Source organism: Hypanus sabinus, chromosome 2 (assembly GCF_030144855.1).
Source record: "Hypanus sabinus isolate sHypSab1 chromosome 2, sHypSab1.hap1, whole genome shotgun sequence".
Taxonomy (NCBI): Eukaryota; Metazoa; Chordata; class Chondrichthyes; order Myliobatiformes; family Dasyatidae; genus Hypanus; species Hypanus sabinus.
This window is the reverse complement of record NC_082707.1, coordinates 179,561,599-179,575,818: the sequence shown is the minus strand read 5'-3', so window position 1 is coordinate 179,575,818 and position 14,220 is coordinate 179,561,599. Positions and strand designations below refer to the sequence as shown.

The following is a 14,220-nucleotide window of genomic DNA, read 5'->3' as shown; positions in this document are numbered from 1 at the left end:
ACACTGTAAATACTCACCCAACTGGACAAAAGAGTGCATGGGTCCAACGCCACCAAGGATACCGGGTAGCTGATTTTTTCTGATGTCAGTCAGCCATTCATTAAGTGCATATGACACGAGCTTGTCCACGCCCAACAACCTGCAGAATAACCAGTAAAGTTCAGTGTCAGATGGAAGCTTGCTGCTGAAAGAGGAGTTGAGAACAGAGATACACAGACAATGCCAAAAATGCACTCATTAGTTTGATAATAAAAGGGAAAGGTTGTATAGGTTCTCCAGACTTTATTCCTTGGAGCATAGAAGAGTGAAGGCAAATTTGATAGAGGTATACAAAACTGTAAGGAGTATAGATAAGGGCAAATGCGAGCAAGCTTTTTCCACGGAGGCTGGGTGAGACTAGAACTAGAGGACATAGGTTAAGGGTGAAAAGTGAAATATTTAAGGGGAATCTGTCACGAGGGTGCTGAGAGTGTGGAATGAGCTGATAGTGGAAGTGGTGGATCTGGGTTTGATCTTAATTTTCAAGGGAAGTTTGGATAAGTACATGGATGGGATGGATATGGTCAGGTGTAGTTCAATGGGACTATGCAGACCAACAGTTTGCCATGGACTAAATGGGATGAAAGGCTTGTTTCTGTGCTGTACTGTTGTATGTCTCAGAATCAGAATCAGACTTTAATTGCCAAGTACCTGTACACATACAAGGAATTTACTTCTGGCAGATGTTGTCTCTCTGCTCATAACAATAATAATGCTAAATATAAATGAAAATATAGATTATACATACAGGTAGTGCAATCCAAGTAATAGTTAGCCGACAGTTAACTGTTCAGCAAAGTGACCGCAGTAGGGAAAAAAACATCAGTCTTAGTCTGGAGGGATCTGAAGCGCCTACCAGACGGAAGCAGTTCAAACAGTCCGTGCGCAGGATGGAAGGAGTCCTTTATGATGTTGCCCGCCCTCTTCTTCAACCTGGAAGAGTACAGGTCCACAATAGAGGGCAGGGAGGCTCCAATGATGCGTTCGGCAGTCCTCACTGTGCGCTGTAGTCTGGTTCTATCCTGCTTGGTGGCGGCTCCAAACCACACAGTGAAGGAGGTGCACAGGACAGACTCAATGACTGCAGTGTAGAACTGCAGCAGCAATTCCTGAGGCAGACCATATTTCCTCAAGAGCCACAGGAAGTACATCCGCTACTGGGCCTTCTTCAGGATGGAGCTGATGTTCTGCTCCCACTTCAGATCCTGAGAGATGGTGGTTCCCAGGAACCTGAAGTTCTCCACGGTGGACACAAGGCTGCCGAGGACTGTGAGGGGGGACATAATGGGGGGGATGTCTCCTGAAATCCACTATCATCTCCTTTGTCTTGAGCGTGTTCAGCTCCAGATTGTTCCGACTGCACCAGAGCGCCAGTTGGTCCACCTGCTGTCGATATGCAGACTCATCATTGTTCTGGATGAGTCCGATGACGGTGGTGTCGTCTGCAAACTTCAAAAGCTTCACATAGGGGTTGGAGGAGGTGCAGTCATTGGTGTAGAGGGAGAACAGCAGTGGAGAGAGGACGCACCCCTGGGGGGCGCCGGTGTTGGTGATTCGAGTATCCGAGGTGACCTGTTCCATCCTTACCTGCTGACTTCTGTTGGTCAGGAAGCTGTAAATCCAATCGCAGAGGTCAGGTGGCACAGTGAGGTGAGACAATTTGGAGCAGAGGGTATGAGGGACAATGGTGTTAAACACTGAACTGAAATCCACAAACAGCATCCGAGCATAGGGCCCAGGACGATCCAGATGTTGCAGGATATAGTGCAGTCTCAGGTTGACTGCATCGTCTACTGACCTATTTGCCCGGTAGGCAAACTGCAGGGGATCCAGCAGGCTGCTGGTGAGGGTCTTCAGGTGGTTCAACACCAAGCGTTCAAAGGATTTCATGACCACAGATGTCAATGCGACAGGTCTGTAGTTGTTCAGTCCTGTGATGGTGGGTTTCTTGGGGACCGGGATGATGGTAGAGCGCTTTAAGCAAGTCGGAACCTCACTCAGCTCCAGAGATCTATTAAAGAGCTGAGTGAAGAGGGAGCCAGCTGATCAGCACAGGCTCGTAGACAGGAGGATAAAAAAGGCCTCCTGGGAGCAGAATGAAAAGTTATCAGAGCTAGAGTCAAAAGAGAACACACATGGTGGAACCTGAAGCAACAAACAAGATGCTGGTTAGAACTCAATGGGTCAGGCAGCATTTGTGGAAAGAAACGGAAGTCAATATTTTGGTCAAGAATCTTTATCTAGATTTAAATGATCTCAACCTATTTGTCCATTTCTCTCTATATATGCTGCTGTCCCACTGAACTCCTTCAGCGTTTTATTTGTAGCTATCAGAGTCACTTTGGCCATAACCTGAACAAACCTTGTGTTTTTTTGAATACTTCACTGTTGCCTCAAGATTATCCACAATGGGACCATCCTCTGAGTGAGAGTTTTCTGAGATCCATGGCCTTACATTGGGCAGCTCTGTCTCAAAGCCCACTTCCTCCTCACCTAAAGGGTAATTCCAGCAATCATCAAGCCTATTACACTCTGTGTCAAATTCAAGTCAGGGCTAAGGGTTAATGTACGAGGAGTATTTGATGGCTCTGGGACTGTACTTGCTGGAGTTTAGAAGAATGAAGAGAGGGCTCTCACTGAAAACTACTGAATATTGATTTGATAATGTGAATAAAGAGAGGATGTTTCCAATAGTGGGGGAGTCTAGGACCAGAGAGTATGGCCTCAAAATAGAACATACTTTTAGAACAGAGATAAGGAGGAATTTCTACAGCCAGATGGTGGTGAATCTGTGTAAATCATTGCTACAGCCAGTTGTGGAGGCCAAGTTACTGGGTGTACTATTAAAGTGCAGGTTGATACTGTAGGTTCTAGATTAATAAGGGTGTCAAAGGTTACAGGAAAAAGGCAAGAAAGTAGGTTTGAGGGAAAATAAATCAGCTATGATTGAATGGCGAAGCAAATTTGATGTGGCAAATAGCCGAATTCTCCTAGGCCTTATGTACTCAGGACAACAAGGACAGCATTAGAAGAGCCATTATTCAGATTGACTGTGCTTACCCATGTCTGTAGCACAATCTTTTCAACTTCAACTCAGAACAGTTCAGCTGAGCCAGTCCAATTAGTATTCCTGCCAAGGTGCCCTGCAATAAGAAAGATGGTAAGGAGACCTTGTGATCAGTCTGCCGTGCTGCTTCCATGTGGCAATGAGCTTATTCCAGTAACCACAGGTTTCACACACTTCAGCCTGAGAGACCAGGCATTCTGTGAAAGAGGATCGATCACTCCCTGGCCCTGGAGAGTGCTGTAGCTCAGATGGGTGCAGGTACACAGTTCATTGCAAGTGTCAACACAGGTAGACAAGATGATGAAGGTGCTTGATATACTGGTCTCCATTGGTCAAGAACTGGGATGTCATGTTACAGCTGTACAAGACATTGGTAAAACCTCATTTGGAATATTGTGTGCATTTATATGAAGGAAAAAGTCATAGTGGACACTACCCACCCTGCAAACTGCCTTCTCTAAAACTTCTCTTCTGGAGAGCACTATAGGGCTATTAAAACGAAAACTATGCCAAGTTAAACGTTTCATTCTCCAAGCAATAAATCTGATTAATCATTTTAGTTAGCTACTACATCCTCTACATCTATTACTCCTGTATTACACTGTAAAACACTTTAAACCACTTTTCATATTTATTTATTTAGAGATACAGCAAGGAATACACCCTTCTGGCACAACGAGACAGACTACCTAGCAACCCATCTATTTAACACTAGCCTAATCATAGGACAATTTACAATGATAACTAGCCTTCTAACCAGTACATCTTTGGATTGCTGGAGGAAACTGGAGCACCCGAAGGAAACGCACATGCTCATGGGAAGGAGATACACACCTCTTACAGACGGCACGGAATTGAACTGTGAACTCCCATGCCCCAAGCTGTAATAGTGTTGTGCTAACCGCTTTGCAACCATGGCACTTTGGGAGTAACGCTGGTTACATTGTAAGTACATGCAGAAATTTAATGTCTCTTTGCCCTTTTACTATATCTGTACTTTAACCTCTAACTTTATATGTTACATAATTTTTCATTCTTTATTAATTGTTAAATGTAATTACTCATTAAACATTGCACCCTGACCAACGTACCACATAAATTCCGAACACACTTAAATGTTTATGGTGAATAAAGTTGATCCTTGATAGAGACAAATTCAATTGCTTCATTCATATAGGAACGGGATAAGAACCTCTGTGGATGTTCCTCCATTAGCTAGAAACAGAATGTAACCTGGCGCAATGGACAGAGCAGATTGCTTCCATTCGAGATCTATTCACTGATTGAATCGAATTGCACAAACAGCACTCAGCTGGTAGTACCCCATTCCTTCCACAACTTACTTGATCCATAGACATGTGCTTGCCATGGTAATCCAATCGAATGGGGACCTCAGATGTGAAGCGAAATTCCCTGGAACGACAAAAGCTTTGGTTTAAAAAAAAATTCTGTTGTGCTTTGGCATATTTCCAAGCCAATGTAACCTGGAGAGTAAATTTGAATATCCAAGATTAATTATTTTTTACGGGCAGCACTTTAGCTTAGCAGTTAGTGTAATACTATTATAGTGCTAACGATCTGGCTTCAATTCCCACCACTGTCTGTAAGGAGTTTGTTCTGTCCTTTCTCCCCATGACCACATGAACTCCTGCAGGGTGTTGCAGTTTCTTTCCACTTTCCAAAGACATATGGGTTAGTAGGTTAATTGGTCACATGGGTGTAATTAGATTGTGCCATTGGCACGATGGGCCTGTAACCATGCTGAATCTCTAAATAAGTATTTCCATTGATCATAAAAATGGATTTCAGAATTAGAATCAGATTTAATATCATCAGGATGTATCATGAAATCTGCTGTTTTGTAACAGCAATACATTGATAAATAATAAAGCCTATAAGTTATAATACACATATATATATACACACACACACACACACATATAATTAAATAAAATTAGTGCAAAAAAATACTAAGGTAGTGTTCATGGGTTCATTGTCCATTCAGAAATCTGATGCCGATGGGGAAGAAGCTGTTCCTGAAATGTTGAGTATATGTTTTCAAGCTCCTACACCTCTTTCTTGATGATAGCAATGACAAGAGGGCACATCCTGGGTAATGGGACCAGGACATGTCTTTCTGAGGCATCGTCTTTTGAAAGTGTCCTGGGTGCTGGAGAGGCTACTGCCCATGATGAAACTGGCAGAGCTGCAAAATTTTCTGATTCTGTGCAGTAGCCCCTCCATACCAAACAGTGATGCAACCAGTTAGAATGCTCTCCACAGTACACTTGTAGAAAATTGAGAGCACCTTTGGTGACATACCCTTAACCTAATAAAATATAGCCACTGTTTTGCTTCCTTTGTAATTACACAAATATGTTGGGCTCAGGATAGATCCTCAGGAACTTGAAACTGTTCAACCCTTTCTACTTCTGATCCCTCAATAAGGACTGGTGTGTGTTATCTCGACTTCTTCTTCCCTGAGCTCACAATCAATTCCTTGGGCTTACTGATGTTGAGTGAAATGTTGTATTAGCGATGCCACTCAACCAGCTGATCTATCGCTTCTGTATGTCTCCTCATCACCACCTGAAATTCTGCCAACAGCTGTGTCATTGGCAAATTTATAGATGGTGTTTGAGGTGTGCCTAGCCACACATTCGTGGGTGTAAAGAAGAGTAGAGCAATGGGCTAAGCACACATCTCTGAGATGTGCCAGTGTTGGTTGTCAGCAAGGAGAAGATGGTATTTCTGGTCTGCACAGATTGTGGTCTTCTGGTGAGGAAGACAAGGATTCAGTTTCAGAGGGAGGTACAGAAGTCAGGTTTTGAAGCTTCTTGATTAGAACTAAGGGTATGTTTAAATTGAATGCTGAGCTATACTTAATAAATAGCAGCCTGACATGGATAAGCGCAAATCTAATCAAAAACTATTAAAGTACAGATACAGGAATGCTTCATGTTTAGGAGCGCTGGTTGGTGGTGTAGTGGCATCAGCACTGGACTTCAAGGCAGGTGGTTCTGAGTTCGAATCCAGTCGGGTTCCAACCTGGGCAGCAGCAGTATCTGTGTGGAAGAAAGGCCTGGCAATCTACTTCTGTATCTTGCCATGAAAGCCCTATGGACAACTACACTATCCATACATGATGATGACCTGACAGCACTCAACAACATACATAATACAAATGGTAGGATCTGTTAAACTTCAATGTAGAAGGAACTGCAGTGATTCATTCTAACTCTACAGTTAGAATGATTTTTACTTTGGAACACAGCACTGGTTGCAATAATACAGAATGCAACCCTAGATGAAGAATAAACTCAATATGCAAATACAGATTACTAAATCTGAAAAGCCAAAGGGCCTGTTTCTGTGCCATAGTACAATAAATACTCTATGATTCAATTACTGTTCAAACATCTTTGAGGTTTGGAAATAATATATTTGTGTGTTGGAGTCAGCGTGGACAGCTCTAACCAGACCACTGAAACAATATCCACTGCATCAATGAGGCTAGTCTAAACACAAACACGTGCCAACCTGATTTTGAGGAAGCCTTTTGCATGGTTTGCAGATTTTATTTGTAAAGCTAAGGTAAAGTTTAGTCAGTCAAGTAGCACATGTGGCAAGAGAAAACAGATCAATGACCTCTAAGGATCTCTAGCATTTTCTGCTGACGGTCCTTAATTTAACCAAGGAAAGCGAGAGTTAGATAGAGTCACAGAGCAATACAGTTCAAAAACAGGCCCTTCAGCCCATCTAGTCCACGCAGAACTGTTTTTTTGCCAAGTGATACCTACTGAATCCCTGATCATAGCCTTCCATACCCCTCTTGTCCATGTACCACTACTTCTGCTAGCAGCTCGTTCCACATAAGCACCACCCTCTAAGTGAAGGGGTTTCCCCTCAAGTTCTCCTTGGATATTTCACTCTTCACCCTAAACCGATGACCTCTAGTTCTAGTTTCACAGCTTAAGGGGAAAAAGCTTGCTTGCATTTACCATATCTAAATCTCTCATAATTCTGTATACCTCTAGAAGATCTCCCCTCATTCTCATGTGCTGCAGGGAATAAATTCCTAACCTATTCAGATTTTCCCGATAACTCAGGTCCTCAAGTCCCAGCAACATCTTGATGCATTTCAAGCAACTTTGCTTTTCTTTCAAATTCCTTGCACTTACTTTTCTTGATTTAAATGTCCAGTAAATAGAGACCCTGTTAATCTTTCACTGTCACACCTCTCATGTTCCCTCACAGAACAGTGCATCATTGGACAGGCCATCCACAGTGCTATGGTGCTCTTGATGCTAATTTATACTACATGTCCTCCTCCTGTGTATCATACATATCCTTCATTTCTCCTTGTATTCATGTATCTATCTAAAAGCCTCTTAAATTTCACCAAACTGGCTGCTTCCACTACTACTCCTGGTAACCCAATCGAGGCACATACCGCTCTTCGGTAAAAACCTGCCCTTCACATCACTTTTAAATTCCAAAACTTCCCCAATTTTAAAAGCATGTCTTCTGGTATTTGACATTTCTATTAAAAAGATTCTGAATGTCTGCCCTACCTATGACCCTCATAATTTACAAAAACCTCAGGTCTCCCCTCAGTCTCTGCCAGTTCAGAGAAAGCAACCCAAGTTTATCCTACATCTCCTTACAGCTCATAAATGGTCTCTATATCTTTCTGTAATGGGACAACCAGAACTGCACACTATAGTCAGTGCTGTCTGACTAAAGTTTTATACAGCTGCAGCATGACTTCCTTACTCATATATTCAACACCCCTGCCAATGAAGCAAGCTTGTCATACACCCTCTTTACCATCGTATCTACTTGCATAGTCACTTTCTGCGATCTATGGATCCAGACCCCAATACCTTTTCTGAAAATATCAAGATATGAATCTTCTGTAACAAAATAGAAACCAGACCATATTTACAATATCTCCATGTGGTCAAGCAAAATTTAGTACAGTTATATTAACTGATCAATCCTCTAGAGATGATCCTAATATTTTTCATACCTTCTAAAAATTAGCTTTTTTGTTTGTCACTTGTACAACAAAATTTACAGTGAAATACTTTGTGTCAATGACCATCACAGTCTGAGGATGTGCTGGGGCAGCCCACAAGTATTGCCATGCTTCTGGCACCAACCTAGCATGCCCACAACTTACTAATCCAAACTTATACATCTTTGGAATGTGAGAGGAAACAGCAGGAAATCTACAGAGCAAATACAAATTCATTACAGACAGTAGCAGGAATTGAACCCTGATTGCTGGTAGTGTGAAGTATTACCCTAACTGCTAGGCTGCTGTGCTGCCCCGTAAAGGTCCACAAGGTAGAGAAGGAAGGCCTGCTGCCACACTGCATCTAATGACTGTCACTTTCCCACATCTGAAGCTCACCTGAAGAAGATCGGCTGGTCTGCAAAAGCTGCTGCTGCAGTTCCCTCTGCCTCGCTGATTGGGACCGTAGCCGCAGCAGTCGAACGTCCCAGTCGGTGTTTGCTCTGACCTGGAAGGGTAATTATGGGGCCATGATCTGCAGCAGTGGTTCCATTTTTGGAAAGGCTGCTGGCGGCATCTGACCCAGGAGATTTTCTCACTGTGGGAAGACACGCAGAGAGTGTAATTAGCACAGGACAGCATCTTGCTGTTCAACTTCATTTCACTTTTGTGCAACAATTAATATTAATTTCTTGAACTTTACGAGTACTAGGCAATTATCACCACAATCAACACAGAGTGTCTCAATAAATTCTTTGCATACTAGTTTATTATTTTATCATGTTCTACTAGTCAGAAAATGGAACCCAACTAGACTAGTTCTCCCCACATTGTTCCTCTGACCCAGAGGCTGTCTTTGCATTTTCTGGTTGAATGGCACAAATTCAGATTTAACATATCAATTCCCTTTAAACTAAAGCTTAACAAATGCACTCATTTGAGAAAAATGAGATTTGAAGATCAAGACCTCTCCCCAGCCCAGTGCTCATGGTCTTGAGAACATTTGTGATTTTGGTCTCCTACAAGTTTTTGAGACATAGACCCTGACGTACAGGCATTTCAAACAACTAATGTTAATGGTGTCCCTCCAAGATTCTCCAAACCTTCTAGCAGGATAAGCATACCAAAATCAGTATTTTCATCTAGGCCAACATTCCTAGCACTGAAGCCCTAATGCACAGGGCAAGCCACACAGTCTGTACACTCCTCACCAAACTCCTGAAACCAACACATGATTCCTACATCTGTTGGGTAAAATGTGTGGGTTTTGTTGGTCATTTTATTTCATTAGTGAATTCTGTTACATTGTCACAACATAGTCACACAGAACCATAGCGGAAGGAGGTTAAATCGTAAAACCCAAAGACATCAGAGCAGAATTAGGCCATTCAACACACTAAGTCCGCTCTGCCATTCCACTGTCATCACCAATAACTGGAATCAGAACACACATTCATTTACTGCTCAACCATACTTTATTTTACTTGTGCACAAGATGATCAGCATGGTCCCTGTCACCATGCTGCTCTGAATTCTGAACAGAGAAATGCCATATTTATACAAAACTAGCCAGCAGTTATGGATATTGACTACTTGCTAATCAATGTATGCTTTAATTTCTCACCCACAAGAATAATCACCATTCATAATACAAGTGTTAAAAGTCAACAAAAACTACAAGCTGACAACCAAGGTTACTTTGAAACTAGTAAAACTTAGTTGGTCCCTTACTTGGTGTGTGCACCGTGGATCACTTAACTTGTCTCCAGACTCCTAGTGTGCAAAGGGAAACTATGCTCTTCAAAGACCTTTCTTGTCTGGGCTGTCTGCATTCGATCTACAGTCTATCCATCCTTGCCTGGATATTATGTTAACCCTCGTCTTTCTGCAACTTCCACAACATCGTGGCTGATTTATTTTCTCTCCCAACCTCATACTCCTTCCTTCTTCCTGCAACATTTGACTTCCTTACTAATCAAGAATCTATCAACCTCTCTTTAAATATACCCAATTACTTGGCCTCCACAGCCATCTGTGGCAAGGAATTCCACAGATTCACCACCCTCTGGACCTAGATTCTCCCACTATTAGAAACATCCTCTCCATATCCACTCTAGTAGTGACTGGAATTCTAAAGTGATCATAGTTGTAAAATCACATTGATGTTTGCCTAGGACACAACAATAGTGAGCTACTACTCACCCTCCTGCACAGGATCTGGAGGAATTAACAGCTCAACCTCTGCAGCAAGGCTACTGAAAAAGTCCTTTAAGAAAAACAGGGCATCCTAAAAACAGGAATAAAAGTGAGACACAGTGATAAGGAATTTTCCAAAGAACCACTCCATTAACAGATAGTAAAGGACAAATTTCAAACTGAATATTTTAGAGAGCTGTCACATTTCAATTTACAACAGGAACATTCCTCCCCAATTCCAAGGACACAGGGTGTCAGGAGTATGGAGAGACTTAAATCTAATCAGTAAACTCCAAGACCCGGGCCTCAATACTCCCTTGTGCAATTGGATCCTGGATTTCCTCACTTGCAGACCTCAGTCAGGGTGGATTGGCAAAAACATCTCCATAACATCCATCAGCACGGGAGCATTGCAAGGATGTGTACTTAGCCCCCTGCTCTACTCACTTTACACCTATGACTGTGTGACTAAGTACAGCTCGAACAGCGTATACAAGTTTGTTGATGACACCATTGTTGTGGGCTATATCAAAGGGGGTAATGAATCAACATACAGGAGAGAGACTGAAAACTTGGCTGAATGGTGTAATGACAACCTCTCATTCAATGTCAATAAGACTAAAGAACCGATTGTAGATTTCAGGAGAGGGAAACCACAAGTACATGAGCCAGTAATCATCAGACGATCAGAGGAAGAGAGGGTCAGTAACTTTAAATTCATGATGGGTCACTATCTCAGAGGACCCATCAACAAATATTATTGCAAAGAAAGCACGACAGCACCTCTGCTTCCTCAGGAGTCTGGAAGTTCAGTATGACATTGAAAACCTTGCAAACTTCTATAAATGTGTGGTGGAAAGTGTGCTGACTGGCTGCATTATGGCCTGGAATGGGAACAACACCACCTTTGAATGGAAAATCCCACAGAAGGTAGTGGATTCCGCCCAGTGCATCACAGGTAAAACTCTTCCAACCATTAACCTTTCCTAATTAAACATTGGTGTAGAAAAGCAGGATCCTCAGTACCCAGGCCATGCTCTTTTCTCGCTGCTGCCATCAGGTAGAAGGTACAGGTCCCTCAGGACTCGCACCAACAGGTTCAAGAATAGTTACTACCCCTCAGCCATCACGCTCTTGAACAAAAGGGGATAGTTAGACGAATTTAAGGACTCATTTAATGACTCTGTTGTATTGTTATTTCATGCTTGTTATTTATTCCTATTTATTTATATCTGCATTTGCAGTTTGTTGCCCATTGATCTTGTTTACAATTACTGTTCGATAGATTTGCTAAGCATGCCCACTGAAAAAGAATCTCAGGGTTGGATGTGGTGACATGTATGTATAGGCACTCTGACAATAAATTTTACTTTGAACTTTGAACGTAGAGCGTGGGAAAATGGTGCTGAGGCCAAGTTTGGATCAGGTTTGATGATAGTGATTGGTGCAGCAGAGCTGAGAAGCCAATTGGCCGACTCCTGCTTGTGTCTCATGTTCTGACACACTCAGTGGCCATTTTAATTCCTCGTTAAACTAAAATCTGATCAGCCAATCATGTGGCAGCAACTCAATGAGTAAAAGCATGTAGACAGGGTTCAAGAGGTTCACATTAGAATGGAAAGAAATGTGATCCAAGTAACTTTGCCTGTGGAATGATTGTTGGTGCCAGATGGGGTGGTTTGAGTATCTTAGAAGCTGCCAATCTCCTGGGATTTTCACACACAAAGGTCTCTAGAATTTATCCAGAATGATGCGACAAAAGAACAACAACATCCAGTGAGCAACAGTTCTCTCGGCAAGAATGCCTTGTTAATGAGAGACGTCAGAGGAGAATAGGCAGATTGGTTCAAGCTGACAGAAAAATGACAGTAACTAAATAACCATGTGTTACAACAGAGGTATGCAGAACAGCATCTCTGAATGCACAACACACTGTACCTTGAAGTGAATGGGCAACAGCACAAACAGAAGGTACCTAATAAAGTGGCACTGAGTGCGGATCAAAGATCCAAGAGGCATCGTGATCTTTTATACCAGGTCATTAAACTTGATCTCACTATAGTGCTTTCAGACCCGGACCCTCACCCGAACCACAAGATACAGGAGCAGATTTAGGCCATTTGGTCCATCAAGTCTGCTCCACCACTTCAACATGGCTGATCCAGTTTTCCTCTCAGCCCTAATCTCCTGCCTTCTCCTTGTATCCCTTCATGCCCTGACTAATCAAGAATCTATCAACCTCTGCCTTAAATATACTGTACATAAACACTTGGCCATCACCGCTGCTTATCGGCTACCAAAAGGAAATGCTACCAGGAATGCAAGGCTGCAGTCCAGAAGAGCACCTGAAACCTGAAAAACCAATGGTGGAGGAAGAAAGCTCAGGAAATCCAACAACTAGCAGACGCCAATGACACTCCAGGCTTTTTCAATGCAACTAAAGCTATTTTTGGTCCATCCACTCATGGTCAAGCCCCTCTCAAAAGCAAAGATGGTTCAACCATCCTGAAGAGCAATGTTGACATCAATTCTAGATGGAGGGAGCACTTTGAAGATCTTCTAAAACAAACCGTTTCATTTGACAGCAATGTGATTAACAACATTCCAAAACAGCCCATTGATGACTCCCTAAGCAAAATACCAACACTTGAAGAAGTCAAGGAAACCATCAAAACCTTGAAAAACATCAAGGCCGCTGGACTCGATGGAACACCGACTGAGGTCTACAAAATTGGAGGTATCAACTGAATCAACTTCTCATCAAGATCTGGATAAATGAAGACGTACCAGCAGACTTTAGAGTCTCAGCAATTGTTACCATCTACAAAAGGCAATCGATCCGAATGCGGAAACTATCATGGAATCTCCCTGTTAGCAACTGCAGGAAAGATCCTCAGCCGCATCATGAACAACCAGCTCAAGCCTTCAGCTGAGAAGATCCTTCTGGAGACACAAGCCGGTTTTAGACCATCATGTGGAGCAACTGACATGACCTTCACAATGTGACAACTTCAACCTGGCATTCATCGACCTCACCAAAGCCTTTGACTCTGTATCAAGGGAACTCCTATGGGATGTCCTATCCACTTATGGATGCCTTGAAAAGTACATTCGAATCCTGAGACTCCTCCACATTGGCATGCTTGCCACAGTCATGGTCAGCAACAGTAACTGTGAGCCTTTTCAAGATAGATCAGGAGTAAAACAGGGATCACCATCTTCATTGCGACAATCATCCACGTTATCAAGGACGACAGACCCCCAGGAATCAAAACCATCTACAGAACAGATGGCAGACTTTTCAATCTTGCCAATCTCAAGTCCAAAAACAGGATATCTGCAGGTTCCCTCATCAAGTTCCAATACGCAGATGATAACAGTGTTGCAGCTCTTTCAGAAAACCACTTACAACAGATTCTGACTGCCTTCAACTGTGCATACACAAAACTTGGACTTACCATCAATTCCAAGAAGATTCAGATCATCTACCAATCGTCAACAACTGAGACAAATCGGATAGAACCATCAATTCAACTTGGCAAAATAACCCTGGAAAATGTGGACCACCTTCTGTATCTTGGAAGTCACCTTTCCTCCAATGTCGACCTTAATGATGAGATCCAACATCACCTTAAATGCACTAGGACAGCTTTTGGACGTCTGTGAACAAGAGTCTTTCATGATCATGACATCCGAACAGACACCAAAATGTTAGTGTACAAAACTGTGGTAATCCCAAAGCTCCTGTATGCATCAGAAACCTGGACAACATACCAATGACATCTGAAGGCACTTGAAAAGTTCCATCAATGCTGTCTTCAAAACACTTTAAAAATCAGCTGGGAAAATAGAAGAACCAACGTCAGTGGGCTAAATGAAGCAAAAACAACAAGCATTG

The 14,220-nt window shown here is 42.5% G+C and overlaps 1 protein-coding gene across 5 annotated transcripts in view; it reads right to left on the bottom strand.

Annotated features, from left to right (window-relative positions):
* The window catches only part of LOC132388055 (autophagy-related protein 2 homolog B-like), a 146,620-nt gene that overhangs the window by 12,960 nt on the left and 119,440 nt on the right, over positions 1-14,220 (bottom strand). For all 5 annotated transcript variants that reach the window (XM_059960415.1, XM_059960421.1, XM_059960426.1 and 2 more), the window contains 5 exons: positions 10,329-10,413; positions 8,526-8,724; positions 4,450-4,519; positions 3,100-3,182; positions 18-139 (listed from right to left, as the gene is read on the bottom strand). In XM_059960415.1, the coding sequence (XP_059816398.1) occupies positions 18-139; positions 3,100-3,182; positions 4,450-4,519; positions 8,526-8,724; positions 10,329-10,413 (559 nt within the window). The remainder of the gene's footprint in view (positions 1-17; positions 140-3,099; positions 3,183-4,449; positions 4,520-8,525; positions 8,725-10,328; positions 10,414-14,220) is intronic.